Source organism: Eufriesea mexicana, unplaced genomic scaffold (assembly GCF_001483705.2).
Source record: "Eufriesea mexicana isolate 0111107269 unplaced genomic scaffold, ASM148370v2 scaffold294, whole genome shotgun sequence".
In the NCBI taxonomy this organism is placed as follows: domain Eukaryota; kingdom Metazoa; phylum Arthropoda; class Insecta; order Hymenoptera; family Apidae; genus Eufriesea; species Eufriesea mexicana.
The window spans coordinates 2,547,615-2,561,073 of NW_016908489.1; the positions used below are offsets into that span (position 1 = coordinate 2,547,615).

The window sequence follows — 13,459 nt, forward strand, 5'->3', positions numbered from 1 at the left end:
TGCGAGAGCGATCGTTAAATTCGTTTCGTGGCCGAGAACTTCGGCCGGCACGTTGCCCCGTTGCCTCCGCCGTTCTTCTTCTTCTTCTTCTTCTTCTTCTTCGTCTTCTTCTTCTTCCTCTTCGTCTCGCTTTCTTCGCTCTTTTTCCATCTCGCTTTTCGACGCTCGTCGTCTTCTTTCTTCCGCCTATGTTCTTCGACGAGAAATATCGGGGGTGACTTTTCGGTAAACGGAGTTTAGGGATACGCGCGTGGCGTAGGACGCGAATCATAGAACTAGGAGGGGAGATCGGTGAAAATTTCGTCCGAGGTACGCGAAAGTATCTAGACCGGAGAACGGCGCGCGCGATGCCACCTCCTCCTCGGAAAAGTCCGCAGCTCGTTCGAATCGCGGCGTTATCACACCGCCGTTACCGCGCCCGATAACTCGCAATCGGGTCAGCACAACGGTGCATTGTGAATAACCGCGAACGCTGCGCGACGATATACGCGCTTTCTTTCTACGCTCGCGTCGCGATTCCGTCTCCGAGCGCGAGAAAGAAGAAAGAGAGAGAGAGAGAGAGAGAGAAAGAAAGAGAGGGAGAAAGAGAGAAAGAGAGAGAAGGGGAAGGAGAATGGAGAAAGGAAAAATAGAGAGCGTTTAAAACCCTTGGAAAAATTCACGCTGGCGAAAGCCCTTGGACCGATGACCGAGCGGGGAAAAAATTCGATTGGTCGCCGGGTGGATCGAATGGAACGGAACACGGTATCGGGACAAGCGTAGAGAACGCTTGGCTCCGAAAGCGACGTAACCGAAGTGAAGCGTTTTCTTTGTGTTCGAGCAGCACACGCAGCTCGATTCGAGCAAAGCGCAGCAGCCGCCGCTGCCGCCGCTTTGTTTTCGCAGCAGGCATAACCTTCGGTCGGGCGGCGGGCGCGAGCGTGTCGCGGCTGGTGCACGTGGCTACGACACGGCCAGGCATAGTCAGTGAAAATCATCGTGCGCGGACATTGGGTGGCGGGAAACGTGCGTGATAGCATGGGGGAGGGGTGGGCCACGGAGGGAGGCCCTAATCAAGCTAGCGCGTGAAACCTAACCTAACGCAGCGGCGGTTCGGGGGGAAGAGAGGGGGCGGCCCCCGTGTCGCCCCCGCGGCGAGGCGGCGGCCAGAGACAGAGCAGACAGAGAGAAGAGACGGTTATCGCGGAAGTTCGGCAATTATAGGTGCCGAGTCGCGTTTTTTTTCCACGACTGATATTGATTTGGGAGAGGCAGTTCGTATTCGTGGCACGAGCATACCTTGTGACTCGCACAGGCGGCCGGCAGCGCGATGCATCACGGCGCACCGCGCATCGAGGGGTACATCAGCCACAGGGAGTGAGAGACGAACAGGGGGAGGCAGAGAGCGAGGGGGAGGAAAGGCGACTGGAGGAACCCCCACTCCGCCTCCTCCTCTCCGCCGAAACCACCCCCACCACGCCGCGCTCTGCCCCCCTCGCGACACGGTATCAAACCCCTTCCACGCTCGTGCAACGGACATAACTTCCTCGCTGCTCCGACTCCTCTCGGTTCTCTCTCGTTCTCTCCTTCCTTTCCTTCCTTCTGTCCCTCTTTCTCCTCTTCGCGATGCGTCCTCACTCCTCGCTGTGTCTCGTTCTCCTCCAACACGGTCACCGCCGCCGCCGCCGCTGCCGCCACTGCCACTGCCACCGCCACGCCGCCACTACTACTACCACCACCACCACCGCCACCATACCACCACCACCGCCGCCATCGCCACCACCACCGGCACCACTGCCACCACCACTACCGCCGTCACCACCACCCTCGGACCCGTCCGCCAGGGGCGAGCTCTGAGTTTCGCCGCCCTTGGATTCCGTCGCCGATTTCTACACCGATCTCGCGCCGATCGGTAACGGGGTAACGCGAATTCGGTACCGAACGATCGGACAGAAGGAAACGGTCTCCTCGAACGCGGTTTTCCTCGCTATCCGATGGAAAAGAATCTTGAAGAGATCTTCGCTCGCGAGTTTGTTTCTCATTTCTTCTTTTTCTTCTTTTCCCTCGCAAAGGGTGGTAACTCGACGAATTTCCGAGCGACGCGGGCAGATAGATCGTCGATCGAGTTGTTTGCTTCGAGAGACAGAGAGCGGGAGAGAGAGGGAGAGAGAGAGCGGGTAATTTTCGAAAATTACTCGAACCGGTCTTCACCGAGAACTCGTGGTCGTGGTTGTTCCGATACGGGAGAGACCGTGATACACGCGCCGGGTCTCCGCCGAATCTGTAATTGACTCACGAACAAAGTATAAATTCGCTACCATCCAATTAACGACAAAATCAAGAGGAACTCCTCGTTGACCGGCAATCGTCTGCATGCGAGCGGTTGAGAAATTTTGCCCGTCACGCTACCCCAATTTGCCGTACCGGTTGCAAGCTACCCGAAGGACCAAAGTGGAGACCAAAGGGGACACGGAGAACGAGGGAGAGATATCTAGGGGTTCTCCCTACTCGACTCGCGAGGAGTAGCAGAGTACGCGCCTCGTGTGCGCTCGCGTATACGTGCAAGAAGGAAGAATCGTCGGGTTTAACGCGCGCGGACGGAACCGGAGCCGCGTGAATCCGCCCCTGCCGCCATCACCACTGGTTCGACGCCGGCACCTTCTCCGCTCGTCCTCTCCCGACGACGGTGTCTACCATCCCAAAGCCGAACCAGTCCAGAAATCCCCACTCCGGGAGCGCGCACCGCGGCGACGGAAGTGTGGCAACGCTGCAGCTCGCCAGTGTCTCGGTCTTGGCGAGTTACTCGGGGGGGCTCAGGCCGAGTCTACCGAGTTTGTGTCTACCGGCGCGGGTAACCCGAAAGCGAGTGTGCCGAGGATCAAAGTCGCGGGCCTCTAGCCGGCATGCGAGACCGTCTCGCTGCTTGAAGGCCGTAACCGGGAAAAACGTGATCGAAAGGGAGGACCGGTCGAGGAGGAGAGCAAAAGAGAAATAGAGAAAGAAAGAAAGAAGGAAAGAAAGAAAGAAAGAAAGAAAGAAAGAAAGAAAGAAAGAAAGAAAGAAAGAAGGAAAGAAGGAAAGAAGGAAAGAAAGAAAGAAGGAAAGAAAGAAAGAAAGAAAGAAAGAAAGAAAGAACGGAAAAAAGGAGAAAGAGAAAGAAAGAGAGTGAGAAAGTGGAAAAAAGAAAGAACGGGTGAAAGAAAAAGAGGAAAATTAACGAATTTTTTTCCTGGCTCCTGGTACCGGGAAGTTTTTTTCACGGCCGCGATCATCGGGAAACGATCTCGTGTCACAACGGAGGGATCGCGACGTGGTAGGGAAAAAGAACGACAGAGGAGACGGAAGAAGAGAAAAGAGAGGAAAAAACGAAAGGAACGAGAGCCGCAGACGGGACACACGTTTCGCGCGTTTGTCGTTCGTCACGTCACATCTTGCCCGCCGTGATCACGCGAACGTGCGCGCTTCGAATCTACATTACGTTCTATACGACACCTAGCCGCCTACGTGCACGCGTATATACGTACGCGGGACGGACACGCGCGTGTATACGTGTACGTGAATATCGTCCGGACAGGGGACGAGGCAAGAAGAGGAATAAGAGGAAAAGGAAGAGAAAAAAAATTATATATATATATATTCTTATATATATATATATATACCTAACACGGTGAAACACGCGCGACGAAAAAACAGTGTAAATGGCGCTCTCCGCACAGAACCAGTCGACGTCGTACGTGAACTTATATTACTCGATCGTCCAGCGTGCGGCGACACGCTACTTTAAGGAATATTACAACTCCGGTGAGTACCCCAGCAACCATCGTGTCTCCTTTTTTCCAATTTTTCCAATTCCGCGCTTTCCGATCGCGCGTCGGTGTCGCGGAAAAGAAATACCGAGAGCAGAGAGAGACAGAGTAAGAGAGAGTGTCTGTGCGTGAGAAAGAGAGTGAAAGAGAGAGAGAGAGAGAGAGAGACAGGGAGAAAGAGACCACGCATCATCCCCGACAACGAAATCACACGCATCGAATCGTTTGGCCACCTGTGCGTCGTCCACGTTTTGCCAAAACTACGTCATCGCGAGCGCGCGCTGTGTACGCGCGGTTTCGAATTTTCCCGCCCTCCCTCCTTCCCTCGCGCTGGCTCTCACGGACACACACGCGCCAGGCGCACGTACACGCACTGACACACTCGTCCACGCGATCGTGCACGCGTGCTATCTCCGTCCGTTTCTCTCGTCGACTGTTGTCCGTTCCCCCCTCCGTCCCGCCGACTCCCCCGCAATGTATACACACGCGTGCACACGCGAAGCCGTGTAACGTGTACACACGGAACAAAGACAGAGACTACCGTGCCGGCACCTACTAGCGGATAAGTGCTCTTCCAACACCGATTAAAACACGCCGCCGGCTAGACACGTGCCCGCTTCTAAACTCGTGTGTGCTCCTATAGTACTCCGAGAGCCGGGAGAGAAAGAGAGAGTGAGAGAGAGAGAGAGAGAGAGAGAGAACAGCGCGCTACCGAACGAACCACGTTTCTCGTGGAACCGGTGTGCACACCGCGTCGCGTCATCGATTGTTGTCATTCTCGTTATCCTCGTCCTCATCGTAATCATCATCGTTGCCATCATCGTTATCGTTCTCGCGGTGGAGAACAGTGCTCCGAAAAATCGGTGTTAGAACACGACGACGCGGAAGGATGATAGTCGATCGGAGCATCGCGAAGGAACCCCGGCGAAAAGCGCGGAAAGCGAGCAAGAGAGGAAGAAAAGGAGGAGGATAGGGGGAACCGGGGGGGAAAAAGAGAGAAAAAGGGGAGAACCGTGAAGAATCTCGGTATCCGTCGGTGTGATCGTGTCCGCTCGGGCGATTTGCAAAACCCGAGAAAGGAAAAAGCGTGCGAGAGAAAGAGCGCGCGTAGAGAGAGGTAGGGGGCCGGATGGAAGAGCGAGCGAGACGCGTAGGGAGTGGGAGGGAGATAGAGACGGAAAGAAAGAGACGCGAGCGAGAGAGCGAGAGACGGGGCTACGCTGGCGAGCGAGGAAGAGAGAGCACGCTGATCCGCAAAATACGGTCTCGTTACACTATCGTCGGTGTTGGGTCATCTAATCGCCTCTGAAATTATCGTCTCGCCAGTGCAGAGTGTCGAAACGCGCTCTCTCCGGGAGCGCAATCAGTTTTCGAGGGTACTGGATCGTGGTGCTCGGACGATCTCGACCGCCGCGAGTCCTTTCGACGCTGATCGTCCCGATCGCGTGTCCATCGCCGTCCGTTCGCCAACGGTCGTGCTCGCGGAGTCGCCGGTGTTTCAGTATCCACGCTCGTTGTCCGCTCCGGTCGCTACCGGGGCCTGGTCAAGGTGAACATTGCTGTCGGGAGAGGAGAGAAATTGCGCGATGATCGCGGTGCTCGTGACCGAGAGAGAACGGCCCTCGCGAGATCTCGGCGAGCGATGATCGTTCGAGATCTGCGACCGCGGGGCCCGTGAACGGTCCCGAACGTTCTCTCCCGTGTGCGTGCGTGCATGCGTGCGTGCGTTGGTCGCGATGTTCGACGTGTGGCCGCGTCGTATGGGTGTCGGTATCGGTTCGTTTGCATCGGCCTCGCGATACGCGAACGAAATCAGTGATCAATTGTCGGTCGAACACCGGTCGATCGTGTGCCAGCGAACAACGCTCGTGAAAATCGACGATACTCGTACGTTGAGAAACAGAGTTTCGTTTCATCGCGGTTGTTCCAGTGTTCTTGTCGCTGTTCGATCGGACGACGTCGACGAGGAGGCGCGCCGCTCCGCGTCGTTTGAATATCGCGTTGCGCTTACGCTACCTCTGGGCTCGTGTTCGCGTTAAACGTCCAAACGAGAGTTTCTGGCTCGCCTGTTAACTCGTAGATCGTCTCGTCTGGGGATCTAGAAAGTTTCCGAAGCCGTCGAAATTCGAGGTTCGCTTTCGAGCGTTCGTCTTGATTCGATCGTTGGATCGTTGGATCGTCGAATCGCTGGACGTTTAACGTTTCCGCAGCCCCGAGGTGGCTCTTCTTCGCTCTCTGCACCTGACGGAACGAAGGAATCTCTCGAAGGAACGCGCTAAAACCTCTCTCTCTCTCTCTCTCTCTCTCTCTCTCTTTCTTTTTCTCTGTCCATCTATCCGTCCATCTATCGCGACCAGTGATTCTCTCTCTCTCTCTCTCTCTCTCCGTTCGTTCCACGTTCTATGAAGCGTCGAATTGTAATCTAGTTTCGCGGAAAAAAAAGAACGCAACGAAGAGGCAGAAAAAAAAATACGAACGAACGGAGAGAGAGGGAGACGGATAGGTAGAGAGAGATATAGACGGATAGAGAGAGAGAGAGAGAGAGAGAAAGCTATCGAGCGCGGCAAGAGCGAACGTTATCTCTGCTGTAGGTTTATCGCGATATTCCTCTTTGGCGTCGTCATCGAAACAGGATCATTTTCGCCGGTTGACATGACGAGGATATCGCCATCGGCTGGTGATCCCGGATCGTTATTGGACAGTATAAAGTCAATCGCGGCGAATAACACGATTGGTTCTCGTTTAGCTCCGCTAACCCGGCTCCCCAACTTGGACCAGCAGAACTACACATGATCGGTCTGTGGAACTTTGCTTATTTCAGAGGTACTTGTCGCACACGTTCAACTTTTCAATCGACGCGAATAATCCTGTTATCCTTTCTTCCCCCCCGGTTCCCGTTTTCCTCTTTTATATTCGATCGACTTTAAACCAGCTGCGCGCAGTGGAAACTTATCGAACTCGCGTCCGACTCGTGCTCCCATTTGCATGCAATTATTAAACGCGCGATAAAACACGCGGCCCTCCGACGATCCTCCGCGGGCAGCCCCCCGATCCCGGATTCGCGGAATTGCGCGTCGAATTCGCCAGGCCGGGGGATCGATCGGCCGATCCATCGATCGATCGGCCGCCGCCGTTAACCGCGCGCGATCTCCACCCTACGCGCGTTTCTAGGTCTCTCGTCCGCGGCGAATACGATGATCCGGTTTTCGCTACGATTCCCGGCAACGACAATCACAGTCGTATATATTTGGAGAATAAACGTCGACGGGTTTATCGTGTGACTTCTGACGATAAGAGCAGCGAGCGAGCGTTGCTCCGTATCAACGTGAACGTAAGAATCGACGCTGCGTGTTTGCGTGCAGAAAATCAGCGATCGCCTCGATGAGAGCAGACCGATTCGCTCTTTTCCCGAGAAACTCCTCCTTCCTTTCTCTCCCCTTTCGCCTTTTCTTTCCCACCCTCCTCCGCCCGCGCCCGCTTCGCTCAGTCGCGAATTTTGGAAACGGTGTCCAACTACGTCTCGCGGCGTAAAATCCGTTGATTTATCTCCTCCGGTGGCAGAAACGCGCGCTGCCAAGAACTCGCGGTGCCGAGAGGTTTCCTCCTCTCCGGTATCGCGAGCGCCGATCTCGCTTTAACCTTGCCAACGTTCGAGTCGAAAGTGGCGCGCGCGTCGCAGAAGAGGAACCGACCGCGAAAGAAGAAGGAACGAGTGGCTGGATGGAAATCGTCTGTTTGCGTGTTTTCGTTTCGATCCGCCTAACGATTCCGATAAGCCGGCCGACTGGCTGTTACTCGGGGTACCGAGTACGTGCACCGTTCGCGAGATTCCGAAGCGCGTGGCGCGCGTGGAAGGAACGCGCGTGGATACCGGTATAGGGGTGGAAAAGGAAGACGACGGGTGTACCGGGACCGATGAAATGGGATAAAGTTAGTTCGGCGTGGTGGCGTATATATAAGGTATATAGGTGGACGCGTTGTCGGTAGCGAGGCGACGCCGACGTCGGAACGAGACGCGGGATAGCGTGAAAGAAAAAGGTGTCGCGGAATCCTTTCTACCGTGCTCGCACAGCCTTTCACCGATCGGCGACTCTCCCGTCTTCGTTTCGGGGCTATTCGAAAATTGATCGCCGGCTGTAAATATCGCGTTCGCGGGAACGAGGCGGACGGATAGGTGGTAGGCGATAGATAGGTAGGTAGGTTCTACGGGTTCGTTTCTCGATGATTCGAAGATGGAATGGAATCGCGGACGGGAATCGAAATCGGGACGTGGGTTGCCGCGTGAAAGAGGGAGCAGCGTGCACCCCGGCGCGCGCGTCGCGCGACTCGATCGACAAAAGTATTAAAAAACAAAGCTCCTACAGGATGGAATAATAAAAGATAGGACAAAGCCGGAGGAGGGAAACGGGAGAGAGGAAAAAAGAGGAGAAAAGAGGAGGGTGGTGGGGGAGAAATAAAAAAGGGAAAAAGGAAAAAAGCTACGCGACGTTTCGGCCGTTCGTCAATGCGTGCTACAACAACGGAGGGCTCGCGGGGGTGCCTCGACGAGTGTTAACGCGCTCGCGTGTTCTCCCGTCTCGTTTCTGTCTATTTTTCTGAAAACAAACATTCGATCTGACGAGCTATATAACACCGATGGAATACTAGAGAAGGACCACTCGTTCCTCGAGCACCCTTCGCGCCGCCATCGCGGAAAGTTATGTTTTTGTTGCGCTCGATTCGTGTTTTTTCGTCTCTTTTCCTTCCGCGCGCGCACACACTCGCACACGCGCGCATACGTACACGCGCTCGCCGGGTCCCTTCAGCCCCGCTCGATACGAAAATGGGCCGCAGGTATTCCCTCTGACACTCGATAAATAGCGAGGAATGTTTGCTCTTGCAAATGAATGTTTTCCGCGAGCCACGAGTGATTTTAACTCCTGAGTGCGCGTCCTGCCAATACGTTTTTCCCTCCCGCGTCGCGCGGAGCCGAGCGCCGGGGCGAGCGCTCTTTTCTCATCCCCCGATCTGCTCCAGCGCGCCGTCGCGTTCACCAAGAATAACACAATCGTACCGCCTAATCCGCCGGACCCGTGCCTACTTTATCGTCCCGGCGATCGCCAGTCGCTTCGTTTCCAAAAACACACGCGCGAGGAACAATCGAACGCGGTTAACGATCCTTCTCATATTATTCCCGATCGTGTCCGCGAAATTACGCACCTCCACGATTCTCACCCGAGCCCTCTACGTTCCGAACAACCAACGCATTCCGCTTGGCCCGCTTTATCCGCTAAACTTAGCCCCCGGACGAGCGTTGAACGATTCCTTCTAAATAATCGTTTCGTCTCGCGACGATCGCGTGTTTCTAGGAGTCGACGACCGGCGATAATCTCCCGTCGCGGAATTTTCGTCGCGATAAATCACCTAGACGACGCACCTACGCTTTCCGCGTTTCCGCCATGCAGCCGCCGAGGGGGTGCGCTCCTCTCCCTCGTCTCGTTCGCCAGCCACGATTAATAGACGACCACGCGTTACCGATCCACCTACCGCGAATCCCGATCCATCTTCCGAGGAGTCGTTCGTCGATCTTTCGGATCCGCTTCAAATCCGCTTCGGTTCCGCTTTCGAGTTTCCTATCCAAAGAAATATCGTCGGCCAAGAGTCTCCACTGGACCCCTTTTCGTCGACTTCGATAGTACCGATATAGACACCGTTTCGATAGTTAGGTACCGATCGAAATTCTACAATCTTCGAGCCGAGAAAGACTTCCAACGACGCCTCGAAGACGAGACGATCGATCAGCCTGCTACCGCTCGTAGCTCGGCGCTGGACGCGCGGAAGTGGTCGGGTGGAGGCGTAGGCATGAATGAAAAGGGGTGGAAAGGAGGAAAGGCGAGATCCGTTGGGCGGCGATCGCGATATTTGCAGCAGGTGCAGGTGTTACGGGACGATTAACTCGCGCGCCGTGGATCGCGGGTATCCCGCGCGACGAAAGAAGGCGCGCTATCGGCCGGTAAACGGCCATTTCTGTTTCTGCTCACGCGGCGAAAGTTCAATATGCCGAGTCGCGTGCAGCCGCGGGTATTGTTATCCGCGTACGATTAAATCAGTCGCGATCCCGGAGAATCTTAAGCGCGAGCCACTACGTGGCCGCGCAAGGACGCGACAAAATAACCGATCCTCCGACGCGGAGGAATGGAAATCGGCCGTATCCAACAGAGACTGTCTCCGATAACTCCTTCCTATCGTCACGCATTTCTCTATTTTCTCTCTCCTGTCTACGCGTGTACGATTCCCAAGATTTGGGGCTCCGACTTAAGGGTGGCTCTAGGGTCGATTGTTAATCGCGAGCGACTCGTGGTTAGCCGCGGGTATTCTACGCGATATCGATGAAGTTTCTCCGACTTTGCTCCGAGTGCTTTCTTTCCCTTAGGTCTCGCGTTCTAAAGGGGACGATTATCGGGTTTGCCGGAGTTTCAAGGTGGCCGGTGGTTAATTTGCGACTTTCCATCGCCGTACACGCGTGCATCGGTTCCCTCGATGGTTAAATCGCGGGAAAGCGGCGATAAGAGCGAGTCGCGGAGCGGTCGAAATTCCGTCGTGGAAGCGGCGCCCCGCGATAAACTGACCTTAATCTCGTCGTAAAGTTTTCACGAGCGTTACGCCGCGGCCGTCGCGTTCTCGCCGCGGAAACGTGCAAGTCTTCCTCCGGTGCTCTTCCTCCCTTGGACGCAACGAGAAAGCGGCAACCGTCGGGGTAGAGGGGCGCCGCCACGCCGGACGAATAATTTGTCGGCGAATCCAGAACACGCGTCTAATATCGCGCGGATCGGGTTTTCTCCTCGGTCGCAGCATCCGATATTTTCTTTTATTGTACGCATATCGAGACAGCGCCTTCACTCCGCGCCCGCGAACTCGCTTTCACTCGCTCAATTAAGCCGCCACTTTCGAGACCAGAAACATTCTAGACCGTTGCCCGATTTTTGCCAGCCGGCTTCCTCCGCGATTCGACCGTCGCGCCAAAAGTTCCTTTAACCCTTTGCACCCGAGAGCAGCGAAAACTCGAAGATTTTCGCGATATTTCTTCCACCGTCGAAGAGAAATCGAACGTGTATCGTCGAATCTATTTCAGTTCGACGATTAAACTAGTTTCCAAACTTTTAGAAATTTTCATTCCTCGATTCCGTATCTCCTATTGCGATTCTCCTCCTTCTTTCGCTATTGCGTGCTACGAGCCTTCGATGATCATCCGCTTATGCTACTATTTCACCCTTCTCGCCACAGTAACCAGTGCAACGACTTCTCGAATATCAGAATTACATACTGCACTTGTCACTCGACGAAAATGATACTTAATTATTTTCTTTATCAATTATGTTTTAGCACGTATGAAATCCTGTAAAAGTTTGAACATTTCAGCACAATTTTACCGCGAATAAATTATAGGTATATCGATGATCTAAAATTGAATACTTTTCCCATATGTCATTTCTCGAAATTAATTCTTTGCACTCGACGATTTTTTGGCTGAAGAAGAGTAGGAGTTCAAAGATTTTCTGCTGTAAAGTTGACGATACTTTTTCGAGCAGTAAATAAGAAATCTTATTTATTAACCCTTTGCACTCGAGAGGTGACCCTCAGTCATCATTTCATAAAACTTGGAAGATCGATATTAATTAATATATCAAATTTAATGTAATGTAACAGTGTGCGAGGTATCGAAATCAAATAATTCTACAATTTTATTATTATACTATTCTTCATTTACTGCTGAAAAAAGTATCGTCAGTTTTTTAGTAGAGAATCTTTGAAAATTTAAAAATTTAAAAAAAAGTGCAAGGGGTTAATGTAATAATTAATAAATGGAATTATTTGATTTGGATATTTTGCACAGCGTTGTATTATCTTAAATTTAACGTATTAATTACTATGGAACTTTGAAATTTTATCAAATGTTTGAAATTGCAACTGTCTCGAGTGCAAAGGGTTAAATCACAGCGATTAAATACACGTCTCGTGAAAATCACACGAGTGTTTAGAATTCGTACGAATTTATTCTCCTCGATGGTGGAGGGAAAACCGAGGACCGAGGATTAGCCTGGTTACGGTTAACGGAAAAATGAACTGGTTTTCGGAATCTCGCGAGAGCAAGGAAGATTCATCCCCGGAATGACGTCCGAGAGAACGATTGGAAAAGTCGATTAAATGGAGGCGCAAACTCGCTATGAAAACCGTGTCTCCGTGGAGGCTGATAACGTGTTTATAGCGGATAATTCGTTACAGGAATTACGTAACGAGCTTAAACGAAAGTTTCGCGGGCGTAGAATAATTTAAAGCGCGTTTAAAGGGTGTCGTAGGTTTACGCCCTTGGAGCCATAAAAGAGGGAGAGATTTGATTAACGTAGGTAGCCTTCTCGTCGCCCCGCGCGATGGCGTGTCTCTTTCAATTCCGGATTGACTTCTAAGAGCGTTCCCGCGAGTTAATTCGAATCGAAGGAAACGAGGAAAGCTGTTCGAATAGCGGTTCGGAGCGATGTTATGGCTGCCGCGAAGTTTGCTTTCTTTTCCCTCGACTCCAACTTCTCCCTGTCGTTTATTTTATTTCATCCTATTTCTTTCTTCCTTCTCCTTTTTCCTATCTCCCACCCCCTCTCCCTCTCTCCTTCTCTCTCTGTCCCGTGGAATAGAACGGGAAGCACAAGCGATAAAGTCGATAAAGTTTGCAAAAGCGTCGGGAAACGGTAATTGAATAATTACGAGCAACTTAATGGATCGCGGCCTGTGCGGGGGGGTTAAGAGACGAAAATTATCCGCGAGCATTTAAAACCGACCGACGAACGAACGAACGTGACGCGAAATTTCATATTACGCCGAAACGAACGAATCCCGGCCGAACAGTTTTTCCGAATAATGCGTCCGTTTGAAAGTCGTAACTGGTTCAAGTGGCACACGCACAAGAGGGAACCGTTTAACCTTGCTGCTGTTCAGTTTAAATCCATTTGACCCGAAATAATTTTCATTTATCCGCGGGCGAAGCTGCGCGGAAAACCGAATCTTCCTCGGCGAGACGGAGAGGAACGAAGCGAGCAAAGCGAGCGAAACGCGCGCGATTAGGCTCGGCGATCAGGAGACGACGGGCGTCGCGCGGTGGCGATTGAATCGGACACGCCAATGGCTATCGAAATTCTAGAAGCTCGCGAGTAAAACGCGCGCGATTAGGCTCGGCGATTAAGGGATGACAGGTGGCGTTTGGAAGCGTCGAGGAGACGGCGGGCGATTGAATCGGACACGCCGATGGCTATCCAAATTCTAGAAGCTCGCGTCCCGTTCGATCTCGGCCAGCCTGGAATCGATCCGGTAGGCCACGCGCCTGGAGAGGAAACTATCCTCGGCTGTGTCAGGTGTAATGGGAAAAAATAGCAGTCGGCGATAGGTTGATCCTCGTTGCACGTAGCGTCGGGTCCGCGGCAGAGAACGACTTTCGTTTGTCGGTGAAAGAGCCTTTCGAACCGCGATGCCAGGCCAGAGTGGCGGAATCCCACGCCTTGGCGAAAAAATCCCCCGTCCCTGCGCCGTCGTCCGTGGAAAATTTTTGCCGAGAGAGAATTAAGAGCGCCGCGACGACTAGATGGAGAGAAACGCGAAAAAAAGTCGGCGGGAGGGGAGGAGGAGGGGGGGGGGGGGAAAGGGGGAAA

General features: G+C 53.2%; 1 protein-coding gene across 1 annotated transcript in view; it reads left to right on the forward strand.

The window, feature by feature from the left end:
* Nucleotides 1-3,667: 3,667 nt before the first annotated feature.
* LOC108555987 (myeloid zinc finger 1) overlaps nt 3,668-13,459 on the forward strand; it is a 26,970-nt gene continuing 17,178 nt past the window's right edge. The window contains 1 exon segment of the mRNA XM_017911890.1: nt 3,668-3,780. Coding sequence (XP_017767379.1) covers nt 3,678-3,780 — 103 coding nt within the window. The 5' untranslated portion in view covers nt 3,668-3,677.